Here is a 19955-nt window from a genome sequence, read left to right on the forward strand (position 1 = left end):
TTGAAATTAATTACAAATACACCCTCGAGCATCGCGTACTTGGCCACACACGAACCATCTGGCTAAACCGTCGTGCCTAATTGCCTATTGTCTAGAAACATGCACTAATGACGTGGCTTGAGATAAGTTGTTTGACTATACATGTGTCAGTTAGATAGAGCGAGTAGACTTGTTGCGGGTAAAAGATATTTTAAAAGATTAGCTCATTAGTCCACGTTGGCGGATATTTGCAGTTTTTCAAAACTAGGCTCTACGAATTTTCCGGTAACCTTCTCCGATCCCTGATCCGATATTTTCCACATGTTGTTGAGCTTCAAAGGATTTGAATCCGTTAAGAAATTTGTGAAAACGAAGAGAGTGTGAAAAATGGGGAAGGAAGTTATGATGAGCGATTACGGTGACGACGACGGCGGCGATGAAGATAGGGTTCCGGAATGGGAAATTGGATTACCCAACGGAGATGATTTGACTCCTTTATCTCAATCTCTAGTCCCGTCGATTCTCGCGTTTGCTTTTAGCATAATCCCAGAACGGAGCCGTACGATTCACGACGTCAATCGCTCGTCGCAAACCACGCTCTCTTCGTTGCGCAGCAGTGCCAATGCTTCGTCTGTGATGGAGGAGTTCGTGGATCGAGTTGGATCCAGTAGTCCAGGATCCGATCCGAAGAAACAGAAGAAATCAGGTGGTGGTGAAGCGGCGGTGGCGGAGGAAGGAGATTCCGGGACTGAAGATGCGTCTGGGAGGACATCGAAACGGCCGCGTTTAGTGTGGACACCGCAGCTACACAAGAGATTCGTTGACGTTGTGGCTCATTTAGGGATTAAAAACGCAGTGCCGAAGACGATTATGCAGCTGATGAACGTTGAAGGACTTACTCGTGAGAACGTCGCGTCTCATTTGCAGAAATACAGGCTTTACCTTAAACGGATTCAAGGATTGACGACGGAAGAAGATCCGTATTCGTCGGATCAGCTCTTCTCTTCAACGCCGGTTCCTCCACAGTGCTTTCAAGACGACGGCGGAGGAAGTAACGGAAAATTGGGGATTCCGGTTCCAGGATATGGGAACCAGATGAGTATGCAAGGACATTATCATCAGTATCGTAACCATAGCAATGAATCAAACCAATATATGATGCAGCGGAATAAGTTTGGAACGATGGTGACCTCTCCTTCTGTTGGTGGTGGTGACGTGAATGACAAGTAAATGGATCTTAAAGGTCTATAATTTGTGAGCTTGTTTTAATTTTGTTTCTCTTTAAGTACAATCAGAATTTTATTCTATTTGAGGACTGTTTATAATAAACATTGGGCTATTCAGATTCTTATTCTTTGATGTTTGTTCCTGTTACTAGCGAAGTGTTACTATTTTCTCGGTAAGCTGCTAGTGAATTGGTAAATCCTAGTTTCCATTGTTATATGTTACTTATTTGATTCTTGTTACAGGTTCTTGGCGTCGTTGTGACTTTTAATTTCCCATGTTTTCCACACAAGTCTTCATTGCCTTTGTATAGAAAATGACTCGAGAAAAATCACGCGGAAGCTCTGTATTATTGGAGAATGAAGCCTTTCTATGAATGAATTAGTTTCCATACTGTCTCCATTCTTATGAGGTAAAGCCAATGTTCAATAAAGTGCTAGGCGCTAAGTGGGCGTTGACCCAGTGCCTAAAACGCCTAATAGGGGTCTAGGCGATTTTTAGGCAGTTTAGACATTTATAATATAAAACATTATAAGTATGATATTATATATAAGATATCTAAAAAACTAAAAATATGAAAATCATTCACAAAAATTAGATCAATCATTTATTTATATTTATATTAAACAATATATGAATATTTATAACTATATCTATATAAATAAATTTAATTAAAAATTAAAAAAATACATTAAACAAGTTCTATGTAATTATAGGCGGTTAAGACGGTCATCTAGGCGTCGCATGATCTAGGCGTCGCCTGAGAGCCAGTGGCGGATCCAAAATATATTTTTATAGGGGGCATTCGATATTTATAAAATATAAATAGATTTTATATATATATATAATAAAAATATATATAGTTTTTGCTTTATTAATTGTGATATTATATAATTCATAACACTACATAAGAAAAATAGAACGAATACAATATTTATATTAAAAATAATTTTAAGTTTAAAAAAACAAAGAGTAATATTTAAAAGGTAGAGATTTTGAATTAACATATTTAGTTTGATTTAAAATTTTAAAAAACGAAGAGTAATATTTAAAAAGTTAGAGAATTTGAAGTAACATATTTAGTTTGATTTTAAAATTTACTGAGATTTTTAATTTATTCTTTTATAGAAATCTCAAATATTTAGAAAACAATCCATAAAATATCACATAGAAATCAATTACTATAATTATGAACCAACAAAGTTATGGGAAGAGAACAAATTTTTTAAGAGAAATTGTTAAAAATTCCTCTTTTTCAATACCCCTTTTCAAAAATGCCCCATTTGAGAGTCCATTTTTAAGTTTGCCCTCTTTTAATTTTTAGTGACCATTTTACCCTTATTTGAAACAAAATTAGCTCCACAAAATACAAAAAATTTTTTGGCGGGAAAAGTGATCCCGTAATTTTCCCGCCAAAACACTTGTAAAAACCTTTAAAATACCTTGTAAAATTTTCCCGTAAAAATTTTTCTCGCCAAAATTTTTTTTTTGTGGGAAAAGTGATTCCGCAATTTTTTGGCGGGAAAAATTTACAAGGTATTTTAAAGGTTTTACGGAGTATTTACAAGTGTTTTGTAAGGTCTTACAATGTATTTTAAAAGGTTTTACAAGGTATTTATAAGGTTTTATAAGGTATTTATAACTTGTAAAACCTTATAAAAAACTTGTAAAACCTTATAACTTGTAAAACTTTATAAAATAGCTTGTAAAATCTTATAATATCTTATAAATACTTTATAAATTAGTTGTAAAACCTTGTAAAATACATTGTAAAACTTTATAAATATCCTATAAAAAACTTTTAAAATACCTTGTAAATTTTTCCCGCCAAAAAATTTCCCGCCAAAAATTGAACGCCAAAAAAATTGCGGAATCACTTTTCACGCAAAAAAATTTTTTGGCGGGAAAAAATTTTACAAGGTATTTTAAAGGTTTTACAAGTGTTTTGGCGGGAAAAATTGCGGGATCACTTTTTCCGCCAAAAAATATTTTGTATTTTGTGGACCTAATTTTGTTATATTTCCTTATATATTTGTGATATCTTTTATTAAAAGAAGGGTAATTTAGTCATTTTGTACATAAAAAGGGATATTTTTAAAAATGGACAGCCAAAGAGGGCATTTTTGAAAAGGGGAAAAAATTTTTTATGGGTGGCAAGTAAATTATTTTCTTAAAACTCTTAAAAGATTTCAAAAAATTAGGGGTGGCAACTGCCCACATATAAGCCTATATAGATCCGCCCCATTGAGAGCATAGCGCCTAATCGGGGTTTAGGCGACCGTCTAAACCGCTTTTTAGAACACTAGGTAAAGCCTTCTTTGCTCATCGCTTGTAGTCTTCTTAAATTCAAGACAGCGTCACATGTTTGTTCGGTTTTGTTAATTGTTTCTTTCTTTGGATACTCAAGTATAGCATCAGGCCCTCGTGTTTCCTCATTTTGATAAATATCTCTTTCATTTATCATTTCTTATATTGAAATAGTTTTTCTATTGGAACTCTTTCTCTTTCTTAAGAAAAATATCTTTGAAGTGTTGGAGGATTACACACCAAGAAACTCCCAACCATAAGGAAGAAAGTGACATTTCAACCATAAGCTCGTGTTTCTTTGCCCACAATGAGTTATTAGTTTTAGGCTTTTAGCCATATAGAATTCCTTTGATAAATAATAATCTGTTAAGATCTTATAATCTGCGATATAGATGAGAATCCATAGTAGAATATTTGTGTGACCAATGTGGAGTCTCCATTAGAAGATCACCTTTTCACAATCTTTTTTTTGTTCATTCAAAAGATGTTTCTCTAACATTATCTTCATATTACTTTTATGTGGGTCACTCGTGTCTCCTCTACCCTTCCTAAACTTACAACAACTGACTCAAACTGTCCCTGAAACTTCCAATGACAGTTTTTGATGGGACTTAGTTGAGCTGTTTGGTTTGGTGACAGTGAAATATTATTGAAGTAACCTTAATGAAGGTTTCAAGTGGTTGAAACGTGGCCTCAGCAACTGTAATGGAGAAGCCCAAGCTCTTCATCGCTTATCCTGTGAAAAATGATTTTGTCTCCAAATCCAGAAACTCTTTTATTTAGATACAACTACAAAAACATTACACTTTAAATAGAAAACATCTCCTTTTATGCCAATTGATTCATGATACTAAACGAATCTCTTCTGATACAGTTTTGACTTCAAACAGGGATTACATGAAATTCTTCATTTTCAAGGAATTGACAAAGTTGTCTAATGAGCTGCATGAAGAACCCCCACTTCTAACAGAGGCTTCAAGCTTCTCTTTCAAGTTGATAGCTCTCTTCCTCATTTCTGCTCCTTCTTCATCCACAATCAATCTCTCTACAGCTCTCTCCACAGTTCCTTTATCCAGTGCTCCCTCCAACTGAACCCCAATTCTCCAAACTCTCTCTAAGTACCGTGCATTGACTTTCTGATCCCCGGTAAAAGGCCTACAGATCATCGGAACTCCTTCACCGATGCTCTCTAGCGTCGAGTTCCATCCGCAGTGACTCCAAAACCCTCCTACTGCAGGATGTCTGAGAACGTCCATCTGTGGTGCCCATTTCACAATGTAACCTCTTTCTGAAACCAACCTACTGAATTCCTCCGTTAAGGACTCTGTCCATTCCGAGCCGGGAATAGAACCTGGTCGGATCACCCATAGGAAAGGTTGGTTGCTATTACTTAAACCCCAAGCCATCTCCAACATGTCTTTGGTTTCCATCAGAGCCAAGCTTCCCAAACTTATGTAAATCACAGAGCCTAATTTTTGCTTGTTCAACCACTCAATGCAACTTCTGTCCTCTTCTAGTAAACTAGAAGGCGCTGAAGCTGCGATGTGAAGTGGGCCTATAGGATACACTGGAACTTGTAGTTCTCGTTGCAACCATGCCAAAGACGAGTTCTCTAGACAGCTCGTTGAGTTGATGATAACAGCGGAAGCTGTTCGAATGTTGACAGTCTCACTGTAAACATTGAGTATACTCTCTATTGGCCCAAATGCTGAAGTTGGTAGGTCCTTGTACCTTAGCGGATGCAACCCTGGAAAAACCTTGTCTGACACTTTGGGATCTGCAAAGCCAACAACAACATTTGGATTGGTTTATCTAGATGGGCTTTTCGGAGCTAAAAAATCATGAGTACCTTTCATGTCGAGCAAGAACGACTCTGCATCGACTCTAGACAAAACAGAGCGACAGACAAAAGCAGTAGCACTTGTCGTGCTGAAGAGGACACTAGGAAGTTGAAACTCCTTAACTGCTGCTTGGGAGAAGTACATGTACTCATCGTAGACAACACAAGCAATATCATTACCTTGCTCCTGCAATAGTTGACCTATACATTGCTTGAAGCCTGCCTCGCAAATTTGATTGAGCTTGAACAGAAACTTGAATGGTCCGAGGTTTTTGAGATCAGACTCAGTTAAGCTGCCTGGGATGGTGAGGAAATGAAAATCAGAGAAGTCCTTGGATGAGCTAACTCGATTATACTGTGTGAGAACAACAGTGATGGAGAAACCCTTGGAGTAAAGCGCCTTCCCGAGTTGCATAATCGGAGTTACATGACCTTGAGCTGGAACTGGAACCAAAACTATCCTTCTCTTCACTCGTAGTTCTTCCATTGTTTACCTCTCTTGTTCTCTCTGTTTTCTTTGTCAATGTGTGAATGGAAAAATCTCAAAGACACGTAAGGAAGCTTAAATGCTTGAACCAGATGTAATTAATATGAAATATAGACACGTGAGATATATGTTAACTTGTTTCATCGGTCTCATCGACATGTTATTTTTATCCCTAAGTGGAAAATTCTGAGGTTTTTTTTTTTTTTTTTTTTGAGGTTAGGGAAAGATCTCAACATTGTAGAAGGACAAAACCACAAGAAAAAGCACGTGGAGTTGATAAAAGAGACAAAGAAAACCCAAGTTACAAGGAAGTGACAAGTTTGGTGACCTGCACCATTTAAGGCTATCTTTTGTCATTTTCTCTATTAAGTTTGTTGTCTTGTTTTGGACCATTTTCTAATTAAGTCTTTCACTATCATTTATTTACTTATTTTCCCTCTTGCAAAATAGTACTACAGTGTTATTTTAATTAAAGGTTAGCGTAGAATTTCATGTCTGAACATAACAATTAGCACTCTCAATTAAACTATGTCTACACATAGAAATCTTACACCTTAGAATTTCATGTCTGAACATAACATCTAATTACTGTAGCTGCCGCGTTGCCGCAATTCGGATTCAAATTTTGAAGTGTGGATGTATTATAACGCGACAAAAGACAATAGGATTTTGTATTTTTCTAGTTTTACTAGACCAAATGTTATTCTAAGGATTATTATATGGCCATTTGATTATTAAAACCATTTGATCAAACAGCTGTTGCCTAGAAACCTTCTCACCCTCTTCTTCTTCTTCACTCAGACCGTTGCCAAACAAGATCATTACTTTTGTGGATCTCCTTCCCGTGCTTCATATTCACAATCACAAGTGTGTGGTAGTTGAATTTGGATACAACACATGAGTTTGACATCTATTTAAAAGCATCAAGAGCTTTCTCATTCTGAAAATTATGTACAAGGACTTATACAGTAGAATTCTAGGACACAACCTCTGGCTTGTGACGATCCAAACAGAAACTAAACTGGTACGATTGAAGTAACTTAAAACGGTTCAAGTAAAAATAGTTGAGCTGTTTGGTATGGTGACAAAGTGAAAATAATTGAATTAACTTAAAGGGTTCAAGTGATTGACACTTGGTCTAACTCTAATGGAGAAGCCCAAGAATCTTTTTTTTTTTTTGAGTAACTCTTATCCTGTTTGAGAGTAACTCAAAACAAAGCTTTTGTATTCAGTAGATTAGCTTGTAATTTTCTTTATGGAATGAAATCTTCACATTAAAACCACACAAAAAAAAAAAAAAAACAATGCTTCAATCTCCAAATGCATAAACTCTTTTTTTTTTTTTTTTTTTTTTTTTTGACAACAATGTAGATATTCTTATTTAATTTATAGAGACAACTTCCAAATATTACAGTAAAAATAGAACTCATGTTTTGTTATATCATTTGATGCACTTTGACCTTTGAATAGGGACTATCTCCTCCTCTTCATCATCTTCACAAGGAATTGACAAAGTCGTCTAATGAGCTGCATGAGGAACCTCCAATTCTGACAGAGGCTTCAAGCTTCTCTTTCAAGTCGATGGCTCTCTTCCTCATTTCTGCTCCTTCTTCATCCACAAGCAACCTCTCTAGAGCTCTCTCCACAGTTCCTTTATCCAGCTCTCCCTCCAACTGAACCCCAATTCTCCAAACTCTCTCTAAGTACCTTGCATTGACTTTCTGATCCCCGGTAAAAGGCCTACAAATCATCGGAACTCCTTCCCCGATGCTCTCTAGGGTCGAGTTCCATCCACAGTGACTCCAAAACCCTCCTACCGCAGGATGTCTGAGAACTTCCATCTGTGGTGCCCATTTCACAGTATAACCCCTTTCTGCAACCAACTTGCTGAATTGCTCTGGTAAGGACTCTGTCCATTCTGAGCCAGGAACAGAACCCGGTCGGATCACCCATAAGAAAGGTTGGTTGCTGTTACTCAATCCCCAAGCCATCTCAAACATTTCTTTCGTTTGCGTTAGAGCCAAGCTACCCAAGCTTATGTAAATTACTGAGCTTGATTTCTGCTTGTTCAACCACTCAATGCAACTTCTGTCCTCTTCTAGTAAACTAGAAGGCGCTGAAGCTGTAATGTGAAGTGGGCCTATAGGAAACACTGGAACTTGTAGTTGTTGTTGCAACCATGCCAAAGATGAGCTCTCTAGACAGCTTGCTGAATTGATGATAACAGCAGAAGCTGTTCGAGTGTTCACAGTCTCACTGTAAACCTTGAGCGTACTCCCTAATGGCCCAAATGCTGAAGTTGGTAGGTCCTTGTACCTTAGAGGATGCAACCCTGGAAATACTTTGTCTTGCGTTTCAGGATCTGAAAAGAGAACATCGATCATTTGGATTAGTTTATCTAAATGGGCTTTTCGGAGGTAAGAAGCTAAAAAATCATGAGTACCTTTCATGTCGATCAAGAATGACTCCGCGTCGACTCTAGACAAAACAGAGCGACAGACAAAAGCAGTAGCACTTGTCGTGCTAAAGACGACACTGGGAAGTTGAAACTCCTGAACTGCAGCATGAGAGAAGTACATGTACTCATCGTAGACAACACAAGCAATATCATCATTACATTGTTCACGCAATAGTTGACCTATACACTGCTTGAAGCTTGCCTCACAGATTTGATTGAGCTTGAGCACAAAATTTTGTGGTCCTAGGTTTTTGAGATCCGACTCAGTTAAGCTGCCTGGGATGGTGAGGAAATGAAAATCAGAGAAGTATTTGGAAGAGCTAACTCGATTATACTGTGTCAGAACAACAGTGATGGAGAAACCCTTTGAGTGAAGAGCTTTCCCGAGTTGCATCATCGGAGTTACATGACCTTGTGCTGGAACTGGTACTAACACTATCCTTGTCTTCTTCACTCTATTTTCCTCCATTGTTTATGTCTCTTGTTCTCTCTCTCTCTCTCTCTCTCTCTCTTTTTTGTCGACATTATATTTTTTTTATCCCTAAGTGGAAAAAAATTATGAGGTTGGGGAAAGCTGTGTGGCAGCAGCAAAAGAACAAACACATGGAGTTACAAAAACAGACAAAAAACCCGAAAAAGATTAGCTTCCGGAAATGACAAATGGCGTCGTGACTTGCATAGCATTTTAAAGGCTTCCTTTTGTCATTTTCTAATCATGCCTATCTCATTCTCATCCTTTCCTTTTTTTTTTTTTTTTTTTTTGGCTTTCTTTCTATTTTTAGATAATAGTTTTCTTCATTTGCATAGCGTTGATCATCTCCTAGCTGCGTCATCAACAAGCTTCAAATTGTGTACAAGGCTTAATATAATAGAAATCCATGACAACGTCGTAACAATCTAAACAGAAACCAAACTGGCCTGACTGGAGTCAGTTTGCTTGGTTTGGTGACAAGTGACAACTGTAACGGAGTTGGAGTTGTCCAAGCTCTTTATCTCTTATTCTGTTTGAGAGTAACTCAAAAAAATGATTCTGTCTCCAAATGTAGAAACGCCTTTATTTAGAGATAAACTGCCAAAAATTACACTTAAAATAGAATACATGTCCATTTATGCCATTTGCTGTACAATGCTAAATGAATCTTTTCTGATACAATTTTGACTTTGAACAGGGGACTACATGGAATTCTTCATTTTCAAGGAATTGACGAAGTCGTCTAATGAGCTGCTTGAGGAACCTCCACTTCTGACAGAGGCTTCAAGCTTCTCTTTCAAATCGATGGCTCTCTTTCTCATATCTGCCCCTTCCTCATCCACAGTCAACCTCTTCACAGAGCTCTCCACAGTTCCTTTATCCAGCTCTCCCTCCAATAGAACCCCAATTCTCCAAACACTCTCTAAGTACCTCGCATTAACTCTCTGATCGCCAGTAAAAGGCCTACAGATCATCGGAACTCCTTCCCCGATGCTCTCTAGCGTTGAGTTCCATCCACAGTGACTCCAAAACCCTCCTACTGCAGGATGTCTGAGAACTTCCATCTGTGGTGCCCATTTCACAATATAACCTCTTTCTAAAACCAACTTGCTGAATTCCACTGGTAAGGACTCTGTCCATTCTGAGCCAGGAACAGAACCCGGTCGGATCACCCATAAGAAAGGTTGGTTGCTGTTACTCAATCCCCAAGCCATCTCCAACATTTCTTTCGTTTGCGTTAGAGCCAAGCTACCCAAGCTTATGTAAATTACTGAGCTTGATTTCTGCTTGTTCAACCACTCAACGCAACTCCTGTCTTCTTCTAGTAAACTAGAAGGCGCTGAAGCTGCAATGTGAAGTGGGCCTATAGGATACACCAGAACTTGTAGCTCTCGTTGCAACCGTGCCAAAGACGAGCTCTCTAGACAACTCGCTGAGTTGATGATAACAGCGGATGCTGTTTGAATGTTTACAGCGTTATTGTATAGCTTGATAATACTCTCTAAAGGCCCAAATGCTGATGTTGGCAAGTCTTTGTACCTTAGAGGATCCATTCCTGGGAAAACTTTGTCTTGCGTTTCAGGATCTGCAAAGAGAATAGCACATTGGATAGGTTTATCTAAATGGACTTTTGAAAATAGGTAATAAGCTAGAATCTTGAGTACCTTTCATGTCGATCAAGAACGCCGCTGCGTTGACTTTAGACAAAACAGAGCGACAGACTAAGGCAGTAGCACTTGTAGTGCTAAAGACGGCACTAGGAAGTTGGAACTCCATAGCTGCAGGTTGGGAGAAGTACATGTACTCATCGTAGACAACACAAGCAATATCATCATCACCTTGTTCATGCAGTAGTTGACTTAAACATTGCTTGAAGCTTGCCTCGCAGACTTGATTGAGCTTGAGCAGAAACGGTAGTGCTCCGAGGTTTTTGAAATCAGACTCGGTTAAGCTGCCTGGGATGGTGAGAAAATGAAAATCAGAGAAGTCTTTGGAAGAGCTAACTCGATTATACTGTGTTTGAACAACAGTGATTGAGAAGCCTTTCAAGTGAAGAGCTTTCCCGAGTTGCATCATCGGAGTTACGTGACCTTGTGCTGGAACTGGAACCAACACGACCATTCTCCTCTTCACTTGCTTCTCCTCCATTTTTTTTTTCTCTCTCTCGATGTAGGAATGGAAGAAGCTCAAAGTGATGGGGATGCTTTCACCAGATCTGATCTGACCTTGATCTTTGGTTTCAAATATTTTATTTTTATTTCTCAATAGAATAATCAGATTTGATGATCATCATGCATAACACATGTCTCAAAAGTGAGTGGAGAATCGTCTGATGGATTCACTGCCTTCAATGTAATGAGCAACCTCGTGAACCAACCTTACTCAGTATATAAATTGATAACAAACTCAAAATTGTAGTCTGTACCATTCTGAAAATTGTAACAGTGAAGACCAAGTCTACCACAGAAGACAATGTCATAAAAAGTCCTCCAATTTTCAGGCTTTAAGTTCACACCAGAACCATCGGAATCTAAACCAGAATGAATCTTAGTATCAAACAGTTTCTACCCAGCTGCTGCCTAGAAACCTTCTAAACCTCTTCTTCTTTATCATCTTCTTCATTCTTATAACATTTTCCCAACTACCAACATCGGCATATAAACTTGTCAGAAGCAAACCATTCCCTGAGTTCTCAGGTTCGAGCTCTGCTAAGCGCTTTGCTGCAATCCTTGCAAGCTCCATGTTCCCGTGATTCCTACACGCACCTAACAAAGCACCCCACACAAACAAATCCGGCTCCATTCGCATAGTCTTCATCATTTCATAGGCCTCAACAAGCTTCCCTGCTCGTCCGAGAAGATCCACCATACAAGCATAATGCTCCAATCTCGGCTCGATTCTGTACTTGGTTTGCATCAAATGGAACAAATTTTGTCCAAGATCAGTTAACCCGGCATGGCTGCAGGCTGTGAGGATGGCTGTGAATGTTAAGTGATCGAGTTTCTCTCCTGTGGCTTCCATCTGATCAAATAGCTCAACTGCTTTGTCTGAGAGCCCGTGATTTGCGTAACAGAAGATCATCGAGTTGAAAGTAACTGTTGTCTTCTTTGGCGTCTTGCGAAACAAGATCATTGCTTCTGATATGAATCCACATTTCCCATACATATCAAGCAAAGCACTTCTAACAAAACCGTGATCTTCTAGTCCAGTGACTACAGAGTAACCGTGTATCTCCTTCCCGTGCTTCATATTTGCAAGTGTCGTACAAGCAGGCAAAAGAGTTGTGATTGTAGCTGAGTTTGGATACAACCCATGAGTTAACATCTGTTTAAAAGCATCAAAAGCTTTCTCATTCTGAAAATTATGTACAAGGCCTGATATAATAGAAGTCCAAGACACAACGTCGGGCATGTAACCATCCAAACACATCAACTCAAGAATCTCAGATACTTTTTCTTCATTTCCCATATGCGAGAACCCTGAAATTAGAGCATTCCAAGTGATAATATCAGGTTTTATTCCCAGTAGTTTCATATCTTTCACCAAGTTCAATGCTTCATCTGCTTGGCTATTGTTAGCATAACCAGAGATCATAGCATTGAACACGACCAAATCTTGTTCACCCAAATCATCGAACACCTTCCTCGCATTCACTACCTCCCCGAACTTCGAGTACATATCAATAAGCGAGCTAACTATAAAAGCATCAGACTCAAACGAACACTTCAGCACAAGACAATGTATCATCTTCCCAAATTCTCGATCAAGCAGATTGCGACTGGCTTTAAGAAGACTAGGAACAATGAAAACATCAAGTTTTAAACCTTCTTTATTCATTTCCCTGAAGATATCCAAAGACTCCTGGTAATACCCATATCGAGCACAAGCCCCAATCATGACAACCCATCCACTAATATCTCTCTTGGGCATTTCATCGAACACCTTCCTCGCATCTAAAACTTTCCCACATTCAACATAAAAAGATACAAGCTTAGCAGCAATTCTCGTCAAGCGAGCAATCCCAGATGTCACTAAATGAGCATGAAGCACTATTCCTCCACAAAGCAGTCGATCTCGACTGTTGGCTTCGATGAGTTCAACATAAGAACCGATTGACAATAACCGAACAGAACAAGGAATGGTGGCAAATTTATTCATGGGTAAGAATCAAAGCTTCAAAACTTATCAAAAACCGCATTACTGATGATAGATTGAAGTATTAAAGCTCCCATTTTTATCGGACAGAGAACGAAGAAGTAAGAACAGAGTTAACGATTATACCAGATTAAACGGTACAAACCGGAACGGTTAATAGATAACCGGAAATTGGAGGTGAAATTAAACAAAAACCGGATTCGATTGTCCAAAAAGGAGGAATGCAATCCAATGAGACAGAGCAAATTATGTATGCAACATCTTCGATTCTGTCTCCAACACCACAAAGTTTCTTCCTTTCTCATCATCTTCCTCCAATTTCATTCCTTTATCGGATTAATTTTCTGGGATTTCCTGTAACAAGAAGTTGCTGCTATGGCGGAGACATTGGTCTCGCTTCGTTTTATAAACGACGGAGTGGTATACAAAGACGGAGAAATCGAATTGTCGTAACCAGAGCTAGAGCCTCTCCTTACGAGATTCTTGGTGTGTCTCCATCAGCTACTCCTCAAGATATAAAGAGAGCTTATCGTAAACTTGCTCTGAAATATCACCCAGATGTCAATAAAGAGGTACTTTTTATGGTTTCTATTTCATTGAAATTTACGGAATTGGAGCTATGTTATGGTTGATTATAGGTTTGTATGTATATTCAAATTCATGGAATTGGAACTATGTATGAATGCTTTAATGATTACATGTTTGTCTTTATATACAAATTCATGGAATTGAGACTTTGTATGTTGCTTTCATGTGTATCTTTGTAGAACTACTTGAAGTTAGCTGATGGACTTAGTTTACTTAGTCTCTATCCCTGTGGAAGAAAGTTTAATTCATGATTCATCCCCTGGCTGTTTTTGGTGTATAGGCAAATGCGCAAGAGAAGTTTTTGAAAATAAAGCATGCATACACTACTCTGATCAACTCTGACTCACGGCGTAAGTACGGTTCAGATAGTCGCGCGTCTGGTTATTCGACGGGTCAAACAAGTCGAAAAGGCAATAGTCAAGTCGAGGAAGATTTCTATGGACTTGGTAAAACTCTAAACCCCTGAAAGGACCATATACTCTTTCCTGCTGTGTAAATTGGAAACTTTTTCCTTGAAGCTTAATGCAAAACTATGGCTTCAAAACATATTGCAATTTCAGGAAAAGAAATATTGTTTGAACGCGATGTGGATGTATTCACAAAGAGTTTCGAACACTAATGCTAGATAGGATTGTAAAAATGTTCATGGTGTTTAGAAACTTAATGTGAATGCTAGGCACCATTTGATGCCCATTAGTGGCTGTGGTTGGAAGGGTGGTGGGGTATTCTCTCTTATGTGTTGTGTTCTTTTGGGGGACTTAGGTTGATTGAGGTCAGTGTGATCTTATGCACAGCACACTTTATTGCAGGTGAATTCGTGAGGGATGTTCAAATAACAATCGGTAGAGGCAACCTGTGAAATCTATTTTCTTTCTGTTGTTAGATTTGTTTTTTGCACGTCTAGATATTCTATGCACAGTAAATTGTAGTTAATTATTCATTTAGTGGCTCACTTTCTGTGGTATTGACAGGGGATTTCTTCAAAGACCTTCAAGAAGAGTATAAGAATTGGGAAGCTAGTGCGTCCTCACAAGGAAAACCGAAAAGTCTATGGGAAGAACTAGCGGTAAGCCCAATAATATCAAACCACTGATAACTCGGAGTCCTTGTTGCGTGTCAAATATGAATTTAAATTTGAATTCCGTGGCTATCAAAGCTTGGATCTTCCCTCTATTGAAGGGTTTTAGTCTGCTGGTTTCTTCAATACACCTTGTAATGGTAATGTCTTACTGAGATTGTTTTGGCTGGAAACTTGGTTCTTTTTCCACGAAGATTTTGGTTCTGATGAATATAGACTAAAACCAATCTAGGCTCCTTTTGATTGTCATGTTTCTTTCTCTTTTCTCTCAGGAAATTGGGGAAGAATTTGTAGAGTTTCTTGAGAAAGAACTTAACATTAGCGACGAAGACAATGAAGGATCAAGCAAAAACGGAGAAAGATATGATTTTGAAGAAAGCTCATCAACAGAGAAATCGTCGTCAGGGAAGAATAATAATAATAGCACGAAGAACAGTATAGAAGACAATATTGATGAGATCGAAGCAACTCTTGCTCAATTGAAGAAAGATCTTGGCTTGCAATAATTCCATGAGTTATATTAAAATCTTTTTCTTATGAAAGATTTATTGGTGAGAAAGTATATTTCTTAGAATATTATTTCATGAAAGCAATTATGGTTAATTGGTTATAAAGATAAATTCAAAAAAGAATATTATGAATGAGTACTTTGTGTTACCGGGCAATAACGACGATTCGTTTCAGAATATAGTCCTCTGCAAGATTAAAAAGAAAGAGAATCCCACAAGAAGATGGATGATGATGACCATCATGCTCAAGCTTCTCCTTCAACTTGTCATCATCGACGTGAATCTTTGTATTCGGAGCAGAAGCCGGTCAAAGAAGTTTGTTCTGTTTCAGAAAAAGAGAGAAACATAGAGCAGTGCGTGGAAGGAAGCATGCATGTTTCATCAAGTAGATTCATTCTCTTTGATGGAGAAGAATGAAAAAGTTGAAGGCCTGGAGGGACATAAACATGTTATGGGTAGCTTCTCAATCAAGGAATGGTTGGAACATATTCGCATGAACACCAAGGATCAACAACCACCAGTACTCGTTTCTGCTCGCATGAATGATCCTCATGTTCGTCTGACGATAATGAAGAGGATGAAGAAGAGTATAAAGAAGTTTATGGGTTTTTGAAATTACTCGGAGGAGATGTCCCTAATAAATAATGGTGACGGATTATATAATCAACTTCGTCTCTCTGTTCAAGTTCTCTTCTTCTTTTTTTTTGCTCAAGTGTCATAGTTAAATTTTTCATTAATAAATAATAGCATAGTTAAAAAACAAGAGTCTCTTGATGGTTATATTTTTTTTTGCATCAAAGATTTATATTTTATTTTGTATATTTAATCAGCAATGGATGTTCGATCAGTCAACTTGAGGCTTACTTAACCATATATTCTTATTGGGGGAACAAAGAGAGAGGAAGAAATCCATTTCAAACATATAGAGAAAAAATCGGGTCAACAAAGTAGAATTTGCATTGTTCAAGAGCTGTGAAAACACAGAGAAGCGGAAAAAGAGAGATTAATAGTGTCTAGAATTCTCTCTTTCATGTTATTAGAACAGGTTTAAGCTGAAGCACTCACGGTAGTTTCCATAAGAACGCTTAGCCTACTCGCTTCTACAACTCACATCAGTAGATCACCTGAGATTTCAAAACAGATCATGAGAGAATGGTAAGTGTTACGGATTCAAACTGAGATTCTTGTTACAAGAGTCTAGTCAAACACACTTAGTTAATCTGACTGAAGTGGAAAAATTCACGTAAGGACATCAAGCATTACCATATATACAGAACCAAAATGGCTCAAGCAACACATGCAGACAAATCAAACATTACACATTGAGATTTAGGATAAATGCTAGTCAAAACATTTCATTTCATACGACATCTTTTGTATAGGCTATTGGAGAAAACCAGAAATGAAATCATGAGTTACGATTAATGAGAATTACAATAAAATGCTAAGGCATCTGAATGAAGTAGGTGACTTGATAAGATTCAATTGATAGATGCGGAGAAATCACATAACAGATTTTAATTCAGCTTCCAAATCGTAATCTAACATCGAAAAATCTGAAATCGGATACTAGTGTGGAGACCTAATGTGATTCAATTAACAACAGAAGCAGAGAAATTACATACATTTTCTAAATTCAACACCCAAATCGTGAGCTAACATTGAAAAACTCAAAATCAGATAAAAATGATATGATCGAAAGAGAAAGACATTACCGCCTGTGTTGTTGGACAAACTTGGAGTTCTTGGCGTCTTCCTCTGCAAATCAGTCAATACATTTACATTTAGTTAGGGTTTCACAACCAGCGATCCAACAATCAAAACTGAGACACAATACGTCAATAAATCCGATCTGATTCTACACAGATACGAATCAATTAAGGATTAGCTCTTTCATTTCCGATGAAGATCGGTCAGATCTGAAGATATTTACCGGTGAGTCCAGCCGTGAGCTTGGTGATGAGGACGCCGGTGACGGCGAATCCAGTGAGAAACGGCCAACAACGTTTCCATTCTCTCTTGAAGAATACTGGCCATGGATCGAACAACCTCATCTCTCTCTCTTTTTGTGCTCTTTGGTCTTCTCTCTAGACTTTGGTATCTTGGTAAGTCGGAGACTGCTTCGCGTAGACAAGATCAAAGTGATAACAAAAGACTGATTGATAGGTAATAGTTACTGGATCCGAATTTGTTCTGGATTTTAAAAAATTTATATAATGGGCTTTCTTAAACCCAATTAGGCCCAAAATAAGCTTTCCAGTTAATTTGTAAAGGCCACTATGACCGTTGCGTTTCAACCACTCTGGAATTGTTTTTTCTCATGTTGACCCACTTCTCTTCATAACGTTTTACCTCGGTGCTGCTCTTTGAATCAGCTTCAAGCTTGATCTGTCTATAATTTTCTTGGTTCGAAGCTAGTATTCTGAATGGAAATTGTCAAAGCTTGTTTCATTAGAGAAAACATGGAAAAATGGACCGATTCAAGTTAGTGACCACTACAAAGTCAAATCCGTGTGTATGTCTCTCTCTCTCTGAACATTCTTAATGTATTAGCTATAGAGTGATAACTATATAACAGCTGAGATCAATTGAAATGGTCTTTCAAAAACCAAGTTGTCTATTGTCTGACCAAGAAATTTACATATGTTTCTTTGGATAATGTAGCTATTCAAGTTCTTGATTGTGAAAATGTTGGAGATTATTTTCCTAGTCTTCTTGTTTTTTTTTTCCAATAGAAAACATTTACTCATTTTTTTCAGCCATTTCCCATTTTTTTATATTTGCACGCTAAAGACCTCTTCTCATGAAGCCAGAGCTTTTATTTGCCTTCCATGTCCGTTTATGATTATTTATGCATGCGCTGTTGTTAAATCTCTCAAAACTTGGGAATTCTAGTGTTTTAATATATCTTAAGAAGTGAACAATTATGGAGAGTCCTTGTCCGGTTTTGGTGGCGGTATTAGGAACCTTGGCAATTATTCATCTTGTTCAAGCTCAGGGTCAACAAGGTATTCACAGTTGTTATATGAAAATGCGCCTCTTGAAATGGTACTTTTGTTTGCAGATACTAGAATTTCTCAGAAACGGTCCTTCTTTTCTCTTTGTGTTAGCAGGCTTCATCAGTTTGGACTGCGGGCTACCCGCGAATGAACTATCTCCTTATGATGAGCCGTGGACCGGTTTACGGTTCTTATCTGACGAAAAGTTCATCCAAAGCGGAAAAGCTGGCCGAATCCAACCAAATACTGAAGGATACCTGAAGCCATACGAGACGCTGAGATATTTTCCAGATGGAATTCGGAATTGCTACAATATAAACGTTGAGAAGGGAATGACACATTTGATCAGGGCTTACTTTATCTATGGAAATTATGATGGTCTTGACATTAAAACCAAAGTTTGATCTCTATCTTGGACCTAATCCATGGACCACGATAGATTTGCAAACACAAGTGAATGGTACAAGGGCTGAGATCTTGCACATTCCAATATCAAACTCATTGCAGGTTTGTCTTGTTAAGACCGGGACGACTAATCCGCTAATAACCACCTTGGAGATACGGCCTATGGGAAATGACACTTACATTACTAAGTCTGGTTCTCTGAATCTTTTCTTTCGGGTATACCTTAGCAAATCAGACGGTTACCTAAGGTAATTTCATTTCAACTGAAACTGTTCTCTTCTTTCTGCTCTGTTTTTATACTCTGTTTCTTATTGCTCTGTTCTCCTCTGTATTTGGCTATGTCAAAAAAACGACTCTTCCACACATGTGTAAGACAAGACAGAATGAAATGAAAAATGTCATACATAAGGTTTTATATAATCAATCTCTTTAAGCGCATGGAAAAAGATGATATTTTCCATCTTATTTACTCATTCCACTCCTAAAACAACGTTGTTTCTATCACAAGGTACCGAAATGATGTCTATGATCGTGTATGGACTTCGTTTTCAAGGAATGAATGGACCCACATTTCCACCACTCTGGAAGTGAGCAATTCAAACAAATATTTTCCACCAAAAGAAGCACTCAAAACTGCTGCAACACCTACTAATTCCAGTGCACCATTGACGATGGAATGGAGTTCGAGTAATGTCAATAACCAATATTACTTTTATGCACATTTTGCTGAGATCCAAGAGTTGCAGACCAACGATACAAGGGAATTTGACATGGTTTGGAATGGACAAGTCATCTCCGGTCCTATAATTCCTCCAAAATTCAATATATATACTATCTTTAGCTTGTCACCAAGTACTTGTGAAGGAGGAAAATGCAGTTTTCAGCTGAGAAGAACCAACAGATCAACTCTTCCACCTTTTCTTAACGCTTTTGAGGTCTACACAGTTATCCAGTTTCCGCAGATCGAAACAAATGAAACCGACGGTATGTTATGCATATAAGGTCTATACTTTGTTGTATGTTTAAAAAGATAGATCATATCCACAATAAGAGTAGTCAAGTTATCTATGTATTAAGCATCATTAAAAAAAAACTGTTATGTCAGTGGTTCCCGTCCGAGACATCAAAACCACCTATGAAATTAGTAGAAATAGCTGGCAAGGAGATCCATGTGTCCCTCGGCAGTTTATGTGGGACGGATTAAACTGCAGTAACACTGATACGTCTACACCAAGAATCACTTATTTGTAAGTCATAAGATCACTAGTACACACGCTCTTCAAGATCTGTTAATAGTAGTTGTGATCTATGATCATTTACAATGTTACACTTTGAATGTGTTTTTGGACATGTCGCCAGAAACTTGTCTTCAAGTGGTCTAACTGGATCCATAGCTGCTGCCATTCAAAATCTCACGCAACTAGAAAAGCTGTAAGTATGTATAGTGTTGATAT

General features: G+C 37.9%; 7 protein-coding genes and 1 pseudogene across 8 annotated transcripts; 3 read left to right on the plus strand and 5 right to left on the minus strand.

Annotated features, from left to right (window-relative positions):
- The first annotated feature begins 245 nt into the window (after positions 1–245).
- On the plus strand, positions 246–6267 carry LOC9302413 (transcription factor BOA). Its single transcript, XM_021013495.1, has 3 exons — positions 246–1222; positions 1449–1615; positions 6058–6267. The coding sequence occupies exon 1, from the start codon at positions 367–369 to the stop codon at positions 1207–1209; it is 843 nt and encodes a 280-aa protein (XP_020869154.1). The 5' UTR covers positions 246–366; the 3' UTR covers positions 1210–1222; positions 1449–1615; positions 6058–6267.
- Positions 4273–6018, minus strand: LOC9300717 (UDP-glycosyltransferase 76E1). Its single transcript, XM_002866293.2, has 2 exons — positions 5360–6018; positions 4273–5287 (listed from the first exon to the last, which is right to left on the minus strand). Exons 1-2 carry the CDS (start codon positions 5835–5837, stop codon positions 4404–4406), a joined length of 1362 nt encoding a protein of 453 aa, XP_002866339.1. The 5' UTR covers positions 5838–6018; the 3' UTR covers positions 4273–4403.
- Positions 6268–7203: 936 nt separating the features above from the next.
- LOC9302414 (UDP-glycosyltransferase 76E2) lies at positions 7204–8999 on the minus strand. The gene is made up of 2 exons (XM_021025087.1): positions 8281–8999; positions 7204–8199 (listed from the first exon to the last, which is right to left on the minus strand). The coding sequence occupies exons 1-2, from the start codon at positions 8762–8764 to the stop codon at positions 7334–7336; spliced, it is 1350 nt and encodes a 449-aa protein (XP_020880746.1). The 5' UTR covers positions 8765–8999; the 3' UTR covers positions 7204–7333.
- A 329-nt stretch (positions 9000–9328) lies between these two features.
- LOC110229742 (UDP-glycosyltransferase 76E2-like) lies at positions 9329–10954 on the minus strand. Its single transcript, XM_021030540.1, has 2 exons — positions 10432–10954; positions 9329–10352 (listed from the first exon to the last, which is right to left on the minus strand). The coding sequence occupies exons 1-2, from the start codon at positions 10913–10915 to the stop codon at positions 9469–9471; spliced, it is 1368 nt and encodes a 455-aa protein (XP_020886199.1). The 5' UTR covers positions 10916–10954; the 3' UTR covers positions 9329–9468.
- Positions 10955–11170: 216 nt separating this feature from the next.
- LOC9302415 (pentatricopeptide repeat-containing protein At5g59600) lies at positions 11171–13014 on the minus strand. Its single transcript, XM_021030531.1, has one exon. It carries the CDS (start codon positions 12923–12925, stop codon positions 11321–11323), a length of 1605 nt encoding a protein of 534 aa, XP_020886190.1. The 5' UTR covers positions 12926–13014; the 3' UTR covers positions 11171–11320.
- On the plus strand, positions 11300–15232 carry LOC9302416 (dnaJ homolog subfamily B member 8). Of its 2 annotated transcripts, XM_021030549.1 has the most exons (5): positions 11300–13494; positions 13791–13956; positions 14320–14352; positions 14482–14576; positions 14861–15232. In XM_021030549.1, the coding sequence occupies exons 1-5, from the start codon at positions 13144–13146 to the stop codon at positions 15092–15094; spliced, it is 879 nt and encodes a 292-aa protein (XP_020886208.1). In that variant the 5' UTR covers positions 11300–13143; the 3' UTR covers positions 15095–15232. The 2 variants fall into 2 exon arrangements, with proteins under 2 accessions (XP_020886208.1, XP_020886215.1); XM_021030556.1 differs by lacking the exon at positions 14320–14352.
- A 718-nt stretch (positions 15233–15950) lies between these two features.
- On the minus strand, positions 15951–17267 carry LOC9300719. Its single transcript, XM_021030561.1, has 3 exons — positions 17031–17267; positions 16813–16855; positions 15951–16221 (listed from the first exon to the last, which is right to left on the minus strand). The coding sequence occupies exons 1-3, from the start codon at positions 17149–17151 to the stop codon at positions 16218–16220; spliced, it is 168 nt and encodes a 55-aa protein (XP_020886220.1). The 5' UTR covers positions 17152–17267; the 3' UTR covers positions 15951–16217.
- A 172-nt stretch (positions 17268–17439) lies between these two features.
- On the plus strand, positions 17440–19854 carry LOC110225693 (annotated as a pseudogene).
- The last annotated feature ends 101 nt before the right edge of the window (positions 19855–19955 follow it).

This window comes from Arabidopsis lyrata (genome assembly GCF_000004255.2).
Source record: "Arabidopsis lyrata subsp. lyrata unplaced genomic scaffold ARALYscaffold_8, whole genome shotgun sequence".
Classification (NCBI taxonomy): domain Eukaryota; kingdom Viridiplantae; phylum Streptophyta; class Magnoliopsida; order Brassicales; family Brassicaceae; genus Arabidopsis; species Arabidopsis lyrata.

Coding starts and splice junctions, on each gene's coding strand:
- LOC9302413 (XM_021013495.1), top strand. CDS start 367: ATGGGGAAGGAAGTTATGATGAGCGATTACGGTGACGACGACGGCGGC.
- LOC110229742 (XM_021030540.1), bottom strand. CDS start 10,915: ATGGAGGAGAAGCAAGTGAAGAGGAGAATGGTCGTGTTGGTTCCAGTT. Junction 10,353..10,431: donor GTTCTTGATCGACATGAAAG/GTACTCAAGATT, acceptor TTCTCTTTGCAG/ATCCTGAAACGCAAGACAAA.
- LOC9300719 (XM_021030561.1), bottom strand. CDS start 17,151: ATGAGGTTGTTCGATCCATGGCCAGTATTCTTCAAGAGAGAATGGAAA. Junction 16,856..17,030: donor GCTCACGGCTGGACTCACCG/GTAAATATCTTC, acceptor ACTGATTTGCAG/AGGAAGACGCCAAGAACTCC.
- LOC9302415 (XM_021030531.1), bottom strand. CDS start 12,925: ATGAATAAATTTGCCACCATTCCTTGTTCTGTTCGGTTATTGTCAATC.
- LOC9300717 (XM_002866293.2), bottom strand. CDS start 5,837: ATGGAAGAACTACGAGTGAAGAGAAGGATAGTTTTGGTTCCAGTTCCA. Junction 5,288..5,359: donor GTTCTTGCTCGACATGAAAG/GTACTCATGATT, acceptor TTGGCTTTGCAG/ATCCCAAAGTGTCAGACAAG.
- LOC9302416 (XM_021030549.1), top strand. CDS start 13,144: ATGCAATCCAATGAGACAGAGCAAATTATGTATGCAACATCTTCGATT. Junction 13,495..13,790: donor ACCCAGATGTCAATAAAGAG/GTACTTTTTATG, acceptor TTTGGTGTATAG/GCAAATGCGCAAGAGAAGTT. Junction 14,577..14,860: donor GTCTATGGGAAGAACTAGCG/GTAAGCCCAATA, acceptor CTTTTCTCTCAG/GAAATTGGGGAAGAATTTGT.
- LOC9302414 (XM_021025087.1), bottom strand. CDS start 8,764: ATGGAGGAAAATAGAGTGAAGAAGACAAGGATAGTGTTAGTACCAGTT. Junction 8,200..8,280: donor ATTCTTGATCGACATGAAAG/GTACTCATGATT, acceptor TTCTCTTTTCAG/ATCCTGAAACGCAAGACAAA.